Raw genomic sequence first — 15439 nt, forward strand, 5'->3', positions numbered from 1 at the left:
TTTATACGAGGGTCATTCAAAAAATAAGTTTCAGTGCCTCAGAAATCGTGGAAAAATAAAAATCTTCTATAATGCGCGGCCCCATTCTGCTCGCGTAACCCAAGAGCAATTGAAAAAAATCAAATGAACTGTGTTCAAGCATCCTTCTTACTTCCCAGACCTCGCCCTTAGCGACTATCACTTATTCCCGGTGATGAAACAGGCGTTCGGCAGTCAACGATTCGATAACACTGAAGAAATTCGTGATGCAGTTACATCGTACGCTACGCACTTCGCGCTCGGAATAGAAAAACTCGTGCCACACTATGAAAAAGGCCTCGAACGGTACGGCGATTATGTAGAAAAATAGAAAATAAAACGTAGATTACGAAAATCACTCGGTTTTTTGTTCTAACTTTATTTTTCCGCGATTTCTGAGGTACTGAAACTTATTTTTGAACGACCCTCGTATGTATATAATAATCATTAGATAGGAAATTTATTCAGCATTTTTTTTATTGTAACAAAACAGTCAAGATAGTAAAACAAGTAAATAATTTAGCGAATAAAGTAGGTATGTATTTTAGACTTTATTCAATGTTTTTACGTTGCTTTCAATCTATTGTTTGGCACATTGCGTGTACGTGTAATCGCGATAATCATTACTGGAATGTTTGTGGAAATTTAAAAAAAACATCATTATAAGATTTTTCTTTGATTTAACTATTATTGAATATGATTTTTAATGCACCTAGGTTGAGTCTCACATTATCATGCCGGGTGTTTGGGTTCGATTTCCCTCTGGCCGGGGGATTTTTCGTCAGATAAATTTTCTTCGACTTGCACTGTGGTCACGCGTATTCTAGAGCTTGCCCCTCGGAATACATTCAAGGCGTGTTATCTGGCTTGAGAAATCTCAACTAAGTAATTATAAATGACGCTAGTTAATGCATACGTTGAGACGGCAAAAGTTCCACAGGGAACGTTAACGCCATTCAAGAAGAAGGTTCAGTCCGAACATATTGTGGAAGCTATTTTGAGCTTTACGGTTGCACAGAATCCTGCCCAAACCATGCACGAGCCTCCACCAAAATTCCTGGTTGAAAAATACTGTTCCTTCTTCCGTAAATCACGCCAGTACCTCTCGCCGAATAATTGAGCACTACTTGATGGGATCGTTCAATACGACGGGAAATTTCTTTGATACCAACATTTTCATGGTGAAATGCATCGATTTGTCTTTCTTCTGTCTCTGTGAGCACTTTTCCTTTTGGATTTTTTCAAATTTATGGATCAAAACAACTAAAACAACGGAAAATGTAACTGGTCTTATAGAAACTTGACACTTGAAAAATACAAAAACATATGAAAATCCTGCAATGTATGCACACTACACACTAGAATATAAATTGAAGCATTGTTTGTTTACAATGACACAAAGCAGCAAGATCAACACGCCTGGTCTTATAGAAGTTGGACAGAGTGTAGGAAGTTAAGCTTAAATTTTTTGTAAGATGATTGCTTCTTATCGTATTCAGCAAAATTAAATAAACGAAAGAGAAAAGGCGACCGATCGATTAATATTTCTGTATGAACGGTTTAATCAATATGGATTTCTAGGTAAATCTATGAACATCGATACAAGAAAACCAATCTTAATGTTGGAATATCTATATGATTTTTTATTATGAGTTTACAATTGAAAATAGAAAAAAAAACAATAATTAATGGTTTCGGATTTTTGCTGCCACTACAACTCTTACAACCCGTTTAAAGTTCAGTTCAGCTTTTCTTGGGCCACCAGCTACGAAAACCTAATTCAAAAGCAATTGTTCTCAAAGTCCTACTTCGAGTTTCCGTCCGTGCAGACCTTTCTACTTTCTCACAAAAATGTACAACGATTTTGTATGCGCCATTATAAAAAAAAATCGGTTCTAATTAAAATTGGCTGCCTGGTTATGAAAACTATCATTTTGAGTAGCTGTCACCTAATGCAAAAGGTTTAAAAAAACATGGAGTGCAACGGAGAGCTCTACTCGTTTTTGTTTCTCAATGTTTACAAACATTCCACCCGCGCTCGTGGAATATAGCTAACGAGACAAATCTAGCATCATCGTCATCGTCATACGATGGGGCGGCGATGACAGCCGAGAAGAAAAAGAGATATTTGTGTTTGATTGCAACAGCGCGAATTCAGGGTTCGCGCCGCCGAGGGCCGGCATATCTTTAATCGTCTCCGATGACAACTTTATGATCAAGCTTCAAGCTCTTCAGTGGAAGAATTCTAAATCCTTCCCTCCTGATGGTGACTGACGATTGATGATTCGCTTTTATGCGAACAGAAAATGTCGTGTGTGTGGATTACGCGGTCATGGCGCGATGACTCATTGTAGTAATGCAAAGGATAGCTTTGCTTCTATCATGTTATCAAATGCTAGTTTGTTGGTTTGATGAATCAAATCGAACGAACGTGTGCCTGGCGTCATGTTGGCGGTACTCTCAAACATACGTGGTTGATTATTTGGCACCGATCCAACCAGGTGCGACATGCATTTATTTTGAAATAGACTCAGGTGTTGCATCGATATTCATAGTAAGAGATGAATGCGGGACGCCAAGCGGAAATTTTGTAATTCAGAATCTGGAAAGTAGGGCAATCGTCGTGTGCCAGTTTAGTAAAGGATTTTCTTCTCTTAATTAAGTGGAAATATGTTGGAACTATTGATTTATTCGAGAAGATGTGGTTAACGGTGTGTTTTCTATGTTTTCTTATTTGCAGCAGTCCTACCAAACGACCACTAAAACCGTCACTGAGACACGTACGGCCAATGGCTACAACAGCTCATTGCCCCGTTCCACTACGCCCCATCACAACAACTCTCTGCCCCGGTCAAGCACGCCCCAGAAATTGCAAGGCTCCAATTCTGGCAATCTGTCGGAGTTGGATTCACTGCTACAGGACCTGAGCAGTGCTCGCTACGGAAATGTGGCTGAGAAACGTGAGTTTTCTTCGAAATGTATTTTCGTTGAACAATTGTACATGATTCTTTTTTTATTTTTGTTTATAGATCAACCCAATAATGGAACAACTAGTCCCTCGCCGTATGCCATCAACGATACAATCAAGCGGCCCTCGGTGGACAGTTTGCTCGATGAGCTCAGCAATGCGAATGCCAATCCGATTTACGCAGTGCCATATGGGTAAACCTGAACTCTTTGCACGGAGAGGAAGATTTTTGAATTTTTAAATGTTGTTGTGTTCTGTTTTAGGAACCAATCGCCTAATCCACAGCCCCAGCCAGCCCGACAGGTGACTATCACGGTACGAGAAACCACCACTGAAAAACTGACCGGCACCCCGAGTGCCACCTATCAGAACCAATGTGAGTACAATTGTGTGTATTGAAATAATTTTAGTTTAAGACGATAACAAATATTTCCAGAATGACTGTTGTCACCCATTACCATTTATTGTTATTTCACTAAGTACCTTCACCTATCATTAACAACCGGTTTTTGATCATGAACTTTCTGCCAATTTTTGGCGATGGATTAGAATAATGGATTATATAATTCATAACAATTCATGTTCGATTAATAGATAAATTTTCCTACAAATGAAGTACGATAACGTGGAATGGATTAATTGTATTTCATTTCATTTCCTTGAAATGTTATGTATCTGGTTGTATTTTTTATGGTATCAAAGAGGTCACAATTAATAACTAACTTGAATACGAGATAATTTCAAGTTTCACTAGGTAGCTATCGATTCTCCTGCCAAGGCGGAATCCAAACTGTTAATTATATTTTCCATATTTTCCATTTTCATGCAGCTGAGTTGCATTCTGAACATTGTTTCAAGATAGTTTCTCTTTGGATTTAGGTACCGGTAATAATGATCTCATTCTTCCACACTTTTCCACCCTTGGAAGTTACTTTAACATGGGGTAACCTTTTTGATCTACACTACCGGCTGGACCTTTCACCCTGCTGAGTGTTCATGTTCGTATATGATAAATACATAGTTTCATTTATTTGAGGTGTGGGGGGGGCGGAAGTGGAGAGGTTGTCTTTCACATTCTTCCTTCAACTCTTTCAATTGCATACCTTCACGGACCTGTAGATCTTCTTCGGTTAGTCCATATTACCAGAAAATACACCTTGAACCGGGGAAATACAACTTTGAGACTACAAGACGGCCGACATGCCGTTTTATCTATCTCGAGTGAAACGTTAATGCTATTATATTTAGCTGTTCATTGATTTTTTTTCTATTATAGAAGTTTTAAACTACAAAGTTCAATTGCCTCTAGCTTTGAAAAAGGCCAACAGGGAGTCCTGGGATTGAAATCACGATCTTTAGTTTGGTAAGTGGACGCGCAGCAGTTCAGGCTGTGGAGATCTCCAGATTCTACTGTTTGGCTAGTGGCCATTGCACATTGCACGCACCGCCTTTTAGTAACTCTTTGGGCTTGAATTTGACCACACCAAAACTGAAGGTCAGCAGGGGAACCGCGAATGTGTTGATCGTGCCTACCTTGTTCCCCGCGTTGAGGAAAGTCCTCAGGACACAGTTCACTCGGCTAAAGAACTTGTCTCGCAACTCCGTCTTGATGTCGGAATGACGAATCCCGGTGAGCTGTCGGAATCCAAGATATTTATAGGATCCGCCACGAACCATGTCTCTTAAAAACTCGTCGTTATAGACCTCGTAGCCTCCGGATTCGGTAAGTTGTCCTTTCAGCAGGTGGACACAGCGGCACTTGTCGAGGCCGAACTCCATGCAGATGTCCCTGCTTATTTCTTCGACAACCCGGATAGCTACACCTAGACGCTGACGTGAATCAGCGTAGACCTTGAGATCGTCCATGTAGAAGGTATGGGTCACTTCTTCGTTGGCGCCGTCCCCATACCTTATCTTATAGCCATGACCGTTCCTATTGAGCGTCCTACTGAGGGGGTTCAGTGCCAGACAAAACCAAAGCGGGCTGAAAGAGTCGCCTTGGAATATCCCCCTCTTTATCTGCAGCGTTGTAGTCTGCAACATATTTTCCCCATCACTAAGATGCAGAGACGTGCTCCACTGCCTCAACGCATGCTGCAGGAACCAAACGACGACGGGGTCAATTTTGTAAAGCTCCAATACCCGGACGAGAAACGAGTGAGGTATGGCGTCATAAGCCTTCCTGTAATCGATATAGGCCATGCTTAGGTTCCGCTGGTTATATACCGCCTGGCCGACTATGGCTGCGTCGATGGTGGCCTGTTCTTTGCAGCCATGCGTATGTGTTGCTGTCTTTCGGGAGGAGGAAGGTGACACCACGGGTGGCGAACTTAGGGAGGTTGTGTGGGTCACGTAGCACTTTGTTGAAGCACTCAGCTATCCTTGGATGTGCGACGGTCAGCTTCTTGTGCCAGAAGTTCTGAACATCATCGGGGTCCGGTGCTGCCCAGTTCTTCAGGTACCGCGAGGCTTCGCGGACATCGATTTCTTCGACGATGATAGCTGGCATCTCTCCAATTTCACCACAACTCTCCTCCTCTCGTCTTAATCACATTTGCCCGTCGCGTTGTTGTACTGGGGTTTCCCAAATGCCAGCCCAGAGGTTCGTCACATCGCTAATATCTGGCAAACCTTCACGGTAGTCGGGCTTCTCGTCGCTAATGTGGTCGTAGAACGCCTTTTCGTTATCTCTCAACATCCGATTTTGTTTTTTGCGCTTTGCAGAGTCAGAGTAACGTTTCAGCCGTTTTGTTAGAACGCTCAATTGCTGTAACAGTGTGTCGAGTTTTTCCGTCAGCTGATGAGCTCCCAGCTGGCGAAGTTCAGTAGACTGCACGATCACAGCATCTTGGCGACATAATTTCGCCGATCTGCTGTCCTTTTATACGCCATCAGCCTTCCAATTGAGGCGCGCTTGTTTAGGATCCGTTGCTCTAATCTCCTTCGCCATGGAGGCTCACGCCTTTCACGGAGATGTTGGAGCAGTCCGCCTCTTGGCCTTATACGGTACCCTAAACGGTTGCCACAGCAGCACAGTAAACTTTCAGTTGCAGCTCCTCCATGTTCTCAGCAACAACCAAGTGCAGCGGAAGAACGTGCTCGTTCATGAGCTTTACTGCACTTGTCAGCCTGCGGGATGTTGCAACTTCGGAATCCTGGGGCGCGACAAAGGATCTGTGTCGCGAAACTGTGAGATCGCCTCGTTGTAATGGAAGACCAGTAGTTGTTGATCTGGCTGTGGGTCTTCCGGCTCAGAGGGTTGTTGTACTGTGGCCTCCACTGGTGCTGATTCGCGTAACCTATTCGCGAATGAATTGCTCAGCCGTACTGAACTTCGTCTCGACACATCGCTTGCTCTGTTGTTCCTGGAGCTAAATTCTCTCTGCGCCTGCTGCTTGATCTCATCGATTTGCGTTTGGGAGAGCATGTTGTTACGTATTATCGCTCTAAGCCTCGCGTTCATCGCGTTCTAATCAAGTCTCCCGACGAACTCTGGATACGCTTCCTCGAACATTGTTAGTATTCGAGGGCGACCGCTCATGTCCGTCTCGAAAGCAGTGCAGATGTAGTAAGCGCGGATCACGAATTCGTTCATTTCGTGTGTCCACATGATCCGTCGCCTAGTGGTACCCACAAGTGAGGACGATTGTCTTCTGGCAGTCGCAACACGTCTCGTAGGCGCAGCGTTTCTTGGGTGATGTCGATGGCTGCTCTTTCCGTGTGGTGGCCCGCTCTTGCACCTCGCCCTCCAGCCGTAGCTCCATTTCATGGGTTTATCTCCTATGCCGGGGAGACAGCGGGTTGGTTGGGTATATTAGAGTCCCACCTTGCCAGAGGGACCTTTTCGGGCGCCGCCCCTAACATGGAGACAGACGCACCCCTCCAATGACCCGGGAGGTCTTCCCCGGGAGAGATATAGCGCTCTGACTCGCTCGCACCCCCTCACTTAGCCACTTTCGACATCCGTTCTCGAAGCCAAGACCAAAATGTCGTCATATGATCTTCGTGGAGGCGTGAGATAGGAACATTTGAGAACAACGGACAGGCTCTTATCCTAGTGTGATCCCTATTTGAGAACCATTTATTTTCAACTAACAATAATCGCACCTCGGTAAAACCTCATTGGTTACGATATTGCCAAAGCGCAAAGCTGCGGCGATTATATAGAAAAATAGAAAATAAAACGTAGATTACGAAAATGACCATGTTTTTTGTCCTAACATTATTTTTCCGCGATTTCTGAGGCACCGAAACTTATTTTTTGAACGACCCTCGTATGTTATCTATCAAAGTTATAGTGGTGATCACCTTGTGTATTTCCAAAACACAAAACTGCGTAATATATTCTCATCAGTCGTTTCTGAGATATGGATTGTTTTCAATTATTCTTTCTTCACTTCGGTATGGAAAATTCGGTAATTTGTTTTCACATTGAAAAAAAACCAATCCTGGAATTTAAAAAAATGAAAATGAATAGCAAATTCGAATGGAACACGGCCGAAGGCCTTGAATAAGTAAAATAACCCAGATAGTAGTTGGCGATTGGCAATTCTCACCAGTATCTTGGAAGCGCAGCTGGTTAGCGAGATGGATCGGTAATCTTCTGGGGATCGTTCAGTTCTTTCCGGGATTTTTTGTTAGGTTGTCAGACCATATATATATACTGGTGGCTAATGATTTTGACTTCGAAATTTGGAAATAAGAGATATATTGGCATAAAAAATATAACCAAAATCGAAACAAGACCCGAGACGAGACACAAAGCCCCGACAAAAACCCAACGAACCCGTCTCTGTCAATTATTCTTTTCTACTAATCCTGCCGGTCGTTTTCGTTGAACGGGCAGGGTTGCCAACTATAATTTGAAAAAAAAAACAGGAAGAATGAAAATAAAAATTAGGATAAATCACGATTTGTCCGAAATTTGGGTTTGGGTTGTCCGAAAAATTAATGTTGATTTTTTTAGAAAACAAAAACATGATTTTCAATCAAAGCATTATAATTTAATTTTATATCCATAGTCCTGTTTCACAATCTTTCGCCATCTTTCACACAGCTTAAATATTCTATCCTCCCAGAACATGTTTGTTTCCTCGTCGAAAACTGCTGCGAGTCATACATATGAGAAACTTGGTAGTAGCTCATAATACAGAATCCATTCCAAATCCCACCAGAAACAGAGTATATCTTTCTTCGGGCGTAGACCGGATATGTAAAAGAATTAATAAGCATAGTATAAATCCTCGCATAAGCAGAAATGCACAAATTACATATAAAATCTTTTTATATTGACTGTGGATTCAAAAAAATTCTCTTGAGTAATTTTACACTCTGAAACGTACTCCTACATTAATAACTCTGGGGATACATCTACATACACATTATCCTCAATAAAGCAATATTGTTCCTCAAACTTAATCTCGTTGTAAATTCATTAATTCGTCACACAATCTGGTTTCATGTAATTTTCTAGCGCTGCGCCACGACACAATTGAGGGTAGAGATAAAAAAAGTTAAGTACATAGTTTAACTTAATGTAAGATATATACAAGTGCGAACTGGAGAACTATCATGACAGAAAATTTTGGCATGAAAACCAGTATATTTATTACGAATAGTGTAAAGAATACAAAAATCAAGAAAAATCAGGATCATTTCAGAAAAATCCGGATAAATTAAGTGTTTGTCAGGATATCAGAGAGCGTGCTAAAAAGTCTGGGAAATCCTGAAAAACCAGGAAGGTTGGCATCTCTGCTGACGGGTCGTTACGTTGCCGGTGTATGTGAATGTTTTCAAAAGAATTGCATGGTAGAATAATTGACGTAACGTGACGCGGATGTTGTATGTGAATCGCACTTAATACGTCGTCTCGGATGCGCCCGATGATTATACAATCCACAATACAACACAGTTTCCCATTTGTACGGCAATAATTTTCTCCCACACCAATTCTTCTGACTAAAACAGCCCCATTTAGATCCATTATAATCATTTCTCGGATTAATTTTCTTTTCTTCCCCTTTTCCCTTCCCCTTTCCAGTATACGAGCAGCAGCTTGCCCAGCAGAACGAGCAGACAAACTACACATCCTCCGCCACCAAGGAGCTGGATGATCTAATGGCTTCACTGTCCGATTTCAAGGTAAGAGGGGAACCGAGATGGTGCGCGGACGTGAAAATTTAGTCAATATTGAAAAACGAAAATAAGCCGGATTACAAATTTGTCAGTTGCGCGTGGGCGGAACATGAATAAAATTAGAAATACTCTCTCTTCTCTATTGGAGTAAATACACAATTTGCAATCTCGCGTTCGCGGAATTTTCTACTTGTAAGCTTGTGAGTTCGAGGTTACGAGTTGTTAGCTCGTGTGTTTTCTGTGTCATAATGCACACGGATCGATCAGTAAAAGATTATTTATTATTATTTCGGGTGGGTCTGGTTTTTTGGTTGTTCCGAATGGAAACAGGAAAGTGATAAATGCGCTATCGCTCTGCACCACCGAACTTCCGCGGTGTTGTCATTTTTTTTAGCATTTCTGACATCACTCTCTTCACACGTACGAAATACGTTAATAAATGGCGGACTGTTTTTCCAGTAGGCAATTTTACGACCATCGGATTTTCTATTTTTGGCATACTCAGAAGAATCAAACAAAACAATCTCCGGACCCGGGTACTGTTCTGTACGGCAATTTTTCGTTTAATATGTTCTGCAATAAATTTGCCGCTTGTCTAAGTTCAAGATCACTAGCGCCTCGCCAACTGTCGGTTTGCTTTTTAGCGGATGGCCCCGGTGCATCCGTCTGTTGCGTGGGCGAGATGTTTCAATGCGAAAACTGCATCGCCGAGTGTATGAGACTTGCAACTTGTTACTCGCTTGTTGATTCTGTCACCTGAACAGTAAACATCCCAAGCATTTTCACCTATTCAATGATGATCAGTTTCATCAGCTCGTGTCGAGGCGTCAACGGATTTCGACTGCACGTGTGCACTGCGACTTGACGTTTGATATTTTGCCATCGAAGCCGATGGTCACTAGCCAAGAAATTGAATGTGAGTGCATTGGGGATACATTTTTCACGCGGCCACTTTTGGCGTCTCGTCTCATGTGTGTGTGTGAAAGTTTATAACCGATGGCGGTGGGTGCCAAAAACTGTTTGGAATGTCAAGAAAGTATTGGCCAAATCTCGACGACTGTTTTCCCTTTTATGTGCCGGGAGCAAATGCCACACGGTAGTAATTTAGAAATTAGCATTTACGAGTTCATTTGTGTGTGACGGTGATTCGAGGAGAGAAGCCGCTAGATGTGGATATTTTGTTTACACTTATTTACGTGAGATGTACCATGGTTAATTAGGGAGCAATGCACTTAATTAGAAAATTTTCTCATGAGCACAGAGAGATCCAGAAAGTCATTAATTTTTTCCTCGTAAAATTCAACTACAGGGCAACTTTGATATAACGTACAGTTCACAGTACACTATAAGCACTACATAATTCTGGTGAGACATTTAAAATTAAGAAATGCTTTCATTAAAAAATCAAATGCAAATCAGTTTGAAAAAAAAATCAACACAATTATTTTGAAAATTCAAAATTGCTTTGCTAAAAAAACATTAATATATGGATATTCCAAACAACTACCAACAAGTCTCCCATACATTAGAAAAAAGGCACTGTTATTTATGGTAATTTTCATGAGAACTTATTTTTTATAAAAAACTAAAAAAATCCAATTTTTAAAATATTTTTTTAGTGTAATTTCATTTATGTATTTTTACACAACAATTTGAACAATTTCCTACATTTCATTTTTTGACCAAAATTTTGCAGGTATTATAGTTTTAGAATGAGAAATGTTTGTAAAAAAATTAAGAAAAACTTAGGCCCTTTGCAAAAAGTAATCTAACTCTTTTTTTGAGATTTCAAGTATGCAATGTTGCTCAAATAACCAATGTTTTTGCACCTACAACGTTTCACTTCGGATTCGTCCATTGAAAATGTGTACGTTATATCGAAGTTTCCCTGTAATAATAGAATTTTAACCGTTAATTGATTCTGCAGCCATTAAGCTATTTTCTGGTCTGTGGGGATCGAGAATAAATGATGATACCGTATTCATGCAGGCTATTGTGGCTAATATTCTAATAATGGTAAAGTTTGACTTTGGTCCCTCTTCTATCATTAGTCGAACGGACACGCTTTTTTGTCACTTAGTCGGTTACGAGAATGATTATTGCTTCTGATTTTTTTTTTATCCCATTTATTTATTTAAGGCTCATTAGCATTTTAGCTGTAACAGAGCCGAATTTTCAATCGTGTACATGTCACATGGTTATCATATCTATAATTAGCACATTACACAGTTGCCATTCGCCAGTATTACCATTATATATAGTACATTCACACAGTAGCCATTTAGGCGTAAGAGTATTCTGTCTGTTCTTCCATTATCCAGTTGGACCACCGGACAGCGGAGACAGTTGATTGATCATTGTTGAGTTATTTATAGAACAGCAGCCCGATGTGTCTTGCAGAGCAGAGCAGTTGTATGGATGAATCGATCTAATTTCGACCGTGGATCGATCTCCATCGCTGATGATTGTTGCGTGGACGTAGCTATTCTGTAACAACACAAAGATGGTCAATGAGGGCCCTGAGTTTTGAACTCACGATCTATCGCTTACTAAGCGAACGCGCAACCAATGTGGCTACGGAGACCCCCTGCTTCTGATTTGACCTCGGTATTTTTCTCTCACAACACTAATAAACCAAAAACATGGTAGGAAACATAGCAAAAGTCTAACTATGTAACTACAATAATATACATAATACAGACGACGAAAAACTAATATTTCTGTGCCCACGCAATTATATATTTAATTGTTTTTCACAATGAACTTTGATTTACAAAAAGTTATTTTGAATAATCAAGCTCATAATAAGAGACTTCCCAGAAGATTTTGAAACCTTTCAAATTTCTTTCTAGATCTAAATAATTGAATTGACTACTTTTAAACAGATAATCCAACAGGGTAAATGACTGGAACAACATTGCCTATATTTTCAAATTACATTCATCGTTCCCGATTGCCTAGAAAAATTACAATACACATTTTTGGTACGCTCATACATAAATTACATGAAAAATTTAAAACATCAGAAACAATTATTGCTCCGATTGTGCTCAAACTATTTGTGCTTACACTTAAATTCATTTCTATATTTATTTTCATTTTGCAACGTTAGAAATAATCTTTGAGTAGTTTTTTTTACTTATATTTTCTTTTTTGTGAATTATGATTGCGTTTAGGTATTTGTGGTTCTACGTCTTTAAGTTTACATTGAGTAGTTATTAGTGCTACTAATTTATATGAATTTAGGTTTGGCAGGCTACACGGAATATTGAAACACAGCTCATCAAAAAAAAAGTTCATTACAACTCACAAATATCTCTTGGAAGCTGAAAATAATATTTGGTTAGTGATATACGATGTATTCCAATGCACTACATTTCGAACAGAAAATTCATTCCAAATAACCATTAGAATAATATTACAGAATCTAAATACGTTCTTTGTGCCTTTTTTTTCATTTATTCAGTATCGAAACATTTTAGAACCGCAGTGATGCTTGGTTATCGTTCGCTTAATCGATTATTGCAGCAAAAAAAAAGCAACTCGAGCGATTACAGAATGGGACGAACGAAAAATTTGCGTTGATTAACCTATCCACAATTAAGAGGGAAATTTCGTATGCAAAATTATATTCATAAAACCAAGAAAAACAAACCGCTTTCAGTAATCGAATACGCAATCAAGAACAGCGGTACATCACCTCTCCTACTCAAATAGCACTGAGTTTCCTAACGGAATTGTGCCTTCTCAAAGTCATATTGCCTGTGTCATTTTTGCTCAGTGCTTGGTTGAGGTTTATACACCAAATAACACGTTTTGATAGTATTCTTCAAAAAACTATCTTTCACGAAGATCTAAGATCGCATCGTTTGTTGATGGCGTTGACATTTTGATCGTCACTAGTGAACTTTTTTTTACAGTTGAAAAGCATTTGATATGTTCAGTACCGAAAATATTCACGTTCACGACATCCGAATACGGTGAATTTCAGCCTACCTTGCATTGATAACCTTCTGCTCAAGTGAGAGTCGATAAAAATGGAACAACAGTATCAATGAACACCAGTGGAATGAACATCAACATCAACATGTCATGAAGTTAATTTTTTATTTGCATCTTCATTTTCGTCATGATATTCGAAACGTTGAAATTGAAGATCATTGCGTGTTAGTGAATTTTTTTATCGTTTGAAAGTTATTAATGTTTAATTTATTATTATTAATTTCAACCCAAAAATTTATATCAAATTAGATTGTTTCTATCAATTAAATTGAAGCTCTCTAATCGCTCTACAAATTGGTTTTTGTCACCCAACTTCTATCTTTCTTAATTTGGCTGCAATATCGATATAAACAATTCCTGGGGAAAATTCAAGAAAAATCTTCTAAAATCGCGATGGTTACCCCACTGTACGTGTAATAGCCATATAAATCACACCTTAAAGTTGAAAGGTTACATTTCTTCTTGAAATAAGTCATATTTGAAATATTTAAAAAAAATTTTTTTTTCAAACTGTATATAATCGAGTCCAAAATTGTATACAATTGTATACAATCGAGTTCGACCTGTATTAAAATTATTACTCTAAAGAATACTGGGCCAAACTCTTCATGTTATGTACGACAGAGCATGGTCGCTTTTAGCAAGGGGTTAGAAATAAAGTGCTTTTGCTGCAGATTTTTTTTCTAATAAAATAAACTTACTGACTAACATTTTTTTATTTGACACAAAACTTAATAAAAAATGTCATTAACACTATTAGGATATACAGTGGATCTTAAGCTATCGATTTGTTCGAAAACGACGAGAATCTATTCATGCTCTAGATACGAAAATTACAGTATTTGAGATAGCTAGATCTATTCTACTGGGTCTTTCAGAATCCTCATAATTTTTTTTTCGCTCCGTCGATGGCAACACTGCATTTTCCACTTCGAGACCATAATATTCGGCTACTCGTTCAGACTGATCGGATGGTTTTTAGAGTCAAGAGGTTCAATTTGCAAGAACGTGTATTTTTAGTGAAATCGTATTACTCGAGCAACCGAAGCCCTGATGAAACTCTTATGGTAAGAATTACAACATTTGTCGTCCTCGATTACTTCCTCTGGGGGTACGCGAAGGACCGTTGCTATGTTAATAAGCTACAAAATTTGGAGGAACTTAAAGAAGAAATAACTCGGGTTTTTAACAGCATCAAAGTCGTTATGTTAGAGTTGTGCAAAGAGGATTTTGTTCACCGTTTGAAACGCGTTCTCGAAAAAGGGGTGGTCACATCGAAAATGTCCTAAAATATGCTTTATTTTCGTTTTCTAAAAATTAAAATCGGTTCACTTTTGTAGAAGTTATTAAAACTTGTTGCGTGAGCGTTTAATCTAAAAGACCCTATAGAACCCATTCTATATCGCAACATAAAAGTTCCGATGGCCAGGGCCCATCGAAAAACCCAACATCAAGATCTCTCCACTTTTATCTCCCAGAGGGTTATCCCATGATTCCCTGAATGCATATTCCGATGGCACAGTTCGACTTCATCTCAGGACCAAAATTTCACGTTAAAAAATAACGAACAATGCAAATATTCGAAAAAAAAATCATATCTGGTTCCATATGATTTGAGGCATTGTTTTTGAAATTTTAACAAGACTCCATATCCAGATCCAGCATTTGTTTTCCAGATTCCAGTTTCAGGATATGAATTCCAGATGCTGATTTTGATTTTAAAATCTGAATTTCTACCTCAGATTTGTATGTTCTAATGCCAACTGCCAGACATAAATTTAAGACAAACATATTCATGATCTATAGTCTAGAACATCAGAATCTGAACTCTAGGCTCAAATTACGGACGGAGATTGTCAGGTCATGATCTTGAAAATGGATTTTAACAGTTATAAGGCATGAATATGAATAGGAGCACACTGCCGTAGAGAAAGGGTTAGGAGCGAGGACAACTGATGAATTAGTCATGTTTACGGCGAATGCCGAAGTAGTTCTACTAGAAACGAACCAACTGAGAGGAGAGTCGATTTTCATATTTCGTCTTGGAAAATGTTGGACCCTGCTTATAATAGCAACTTTGAACAACATCAATGGGATTACGAGTTTCACTCCAAATCGTTTTTTTCACGTGCCGTAAGGTGATGCAAAGTTAGCCTGTCGATTTCTGGATCCAGCGTGACCAATACGGGTTAACCAGATGTTTCGACACATACTTCAAAACGGTAAAATGTTTTCAATGCAAATCTTCATTGGCATTGCCAACAGATTTCAATTCAATCCAATATTTTGGCACTTTCAAAACACATCAATCCAAAT

General features: G+C 39.4%; 1 protein-coding gene and 1 pseudogene across 9 annotated transcripts in view; one reads left to right on the forward strand and one right to left on the reverse strand.

Moving 5' to 3' along the window:
• Window positions 1–15439, forward strand: part of LOC129779532 (leupaxin) — a 126607-nt gene that overhangs the window by 72294 nt on the left and 38874 nt on the right. For 5 of the 9 annotated variants that reach the window (XM_055787076.1, XM_055787084.1, XM_055787082.1 and 2 more), the window contains exons 3-6: window positions 2759–2978; window positions 3048–3180; window positions 3250–3362; window positions 9027–9127. In XM_055787076.1, coding sequence (XP_055643051.1) covers window positions 2759–2978; window positions 3048–3180; window positions 3250–3362; window positions 9027–9127 — 567 coding nt within the window. The remainder of the gene's footprint in view (window positions 1–2758; window positions 2979–3047; window positions 3181–3249; window positions 3363–9026; window positions 9128–15439) is intronic. The other 4 variants (XM_055787077.1, XM_055787083.1, XM_055787081.1 and 1 more) reach the window with 1 other exon arrangement.
• Window positions 7054–7138, reverse strand: LOC129780720 (U4 spliceosomal RNA; annotated as a pseudogene).

The sequence above is a fragment of the Toxorhynchites rutilus genome, chromosome 3 (assembly GCF_029784135.1).
Source record: "Toxorhynchites rutilus septentrionalis strain SRP chromosome 3, ASM2978413v1, whole genome shotgun sequence".
NCBI lineage: Eukaryota > Metazoa > Arthropoda > Insecta > Diptera > Culicidae > Toxorhynchites > Toxorhynchites rutilus.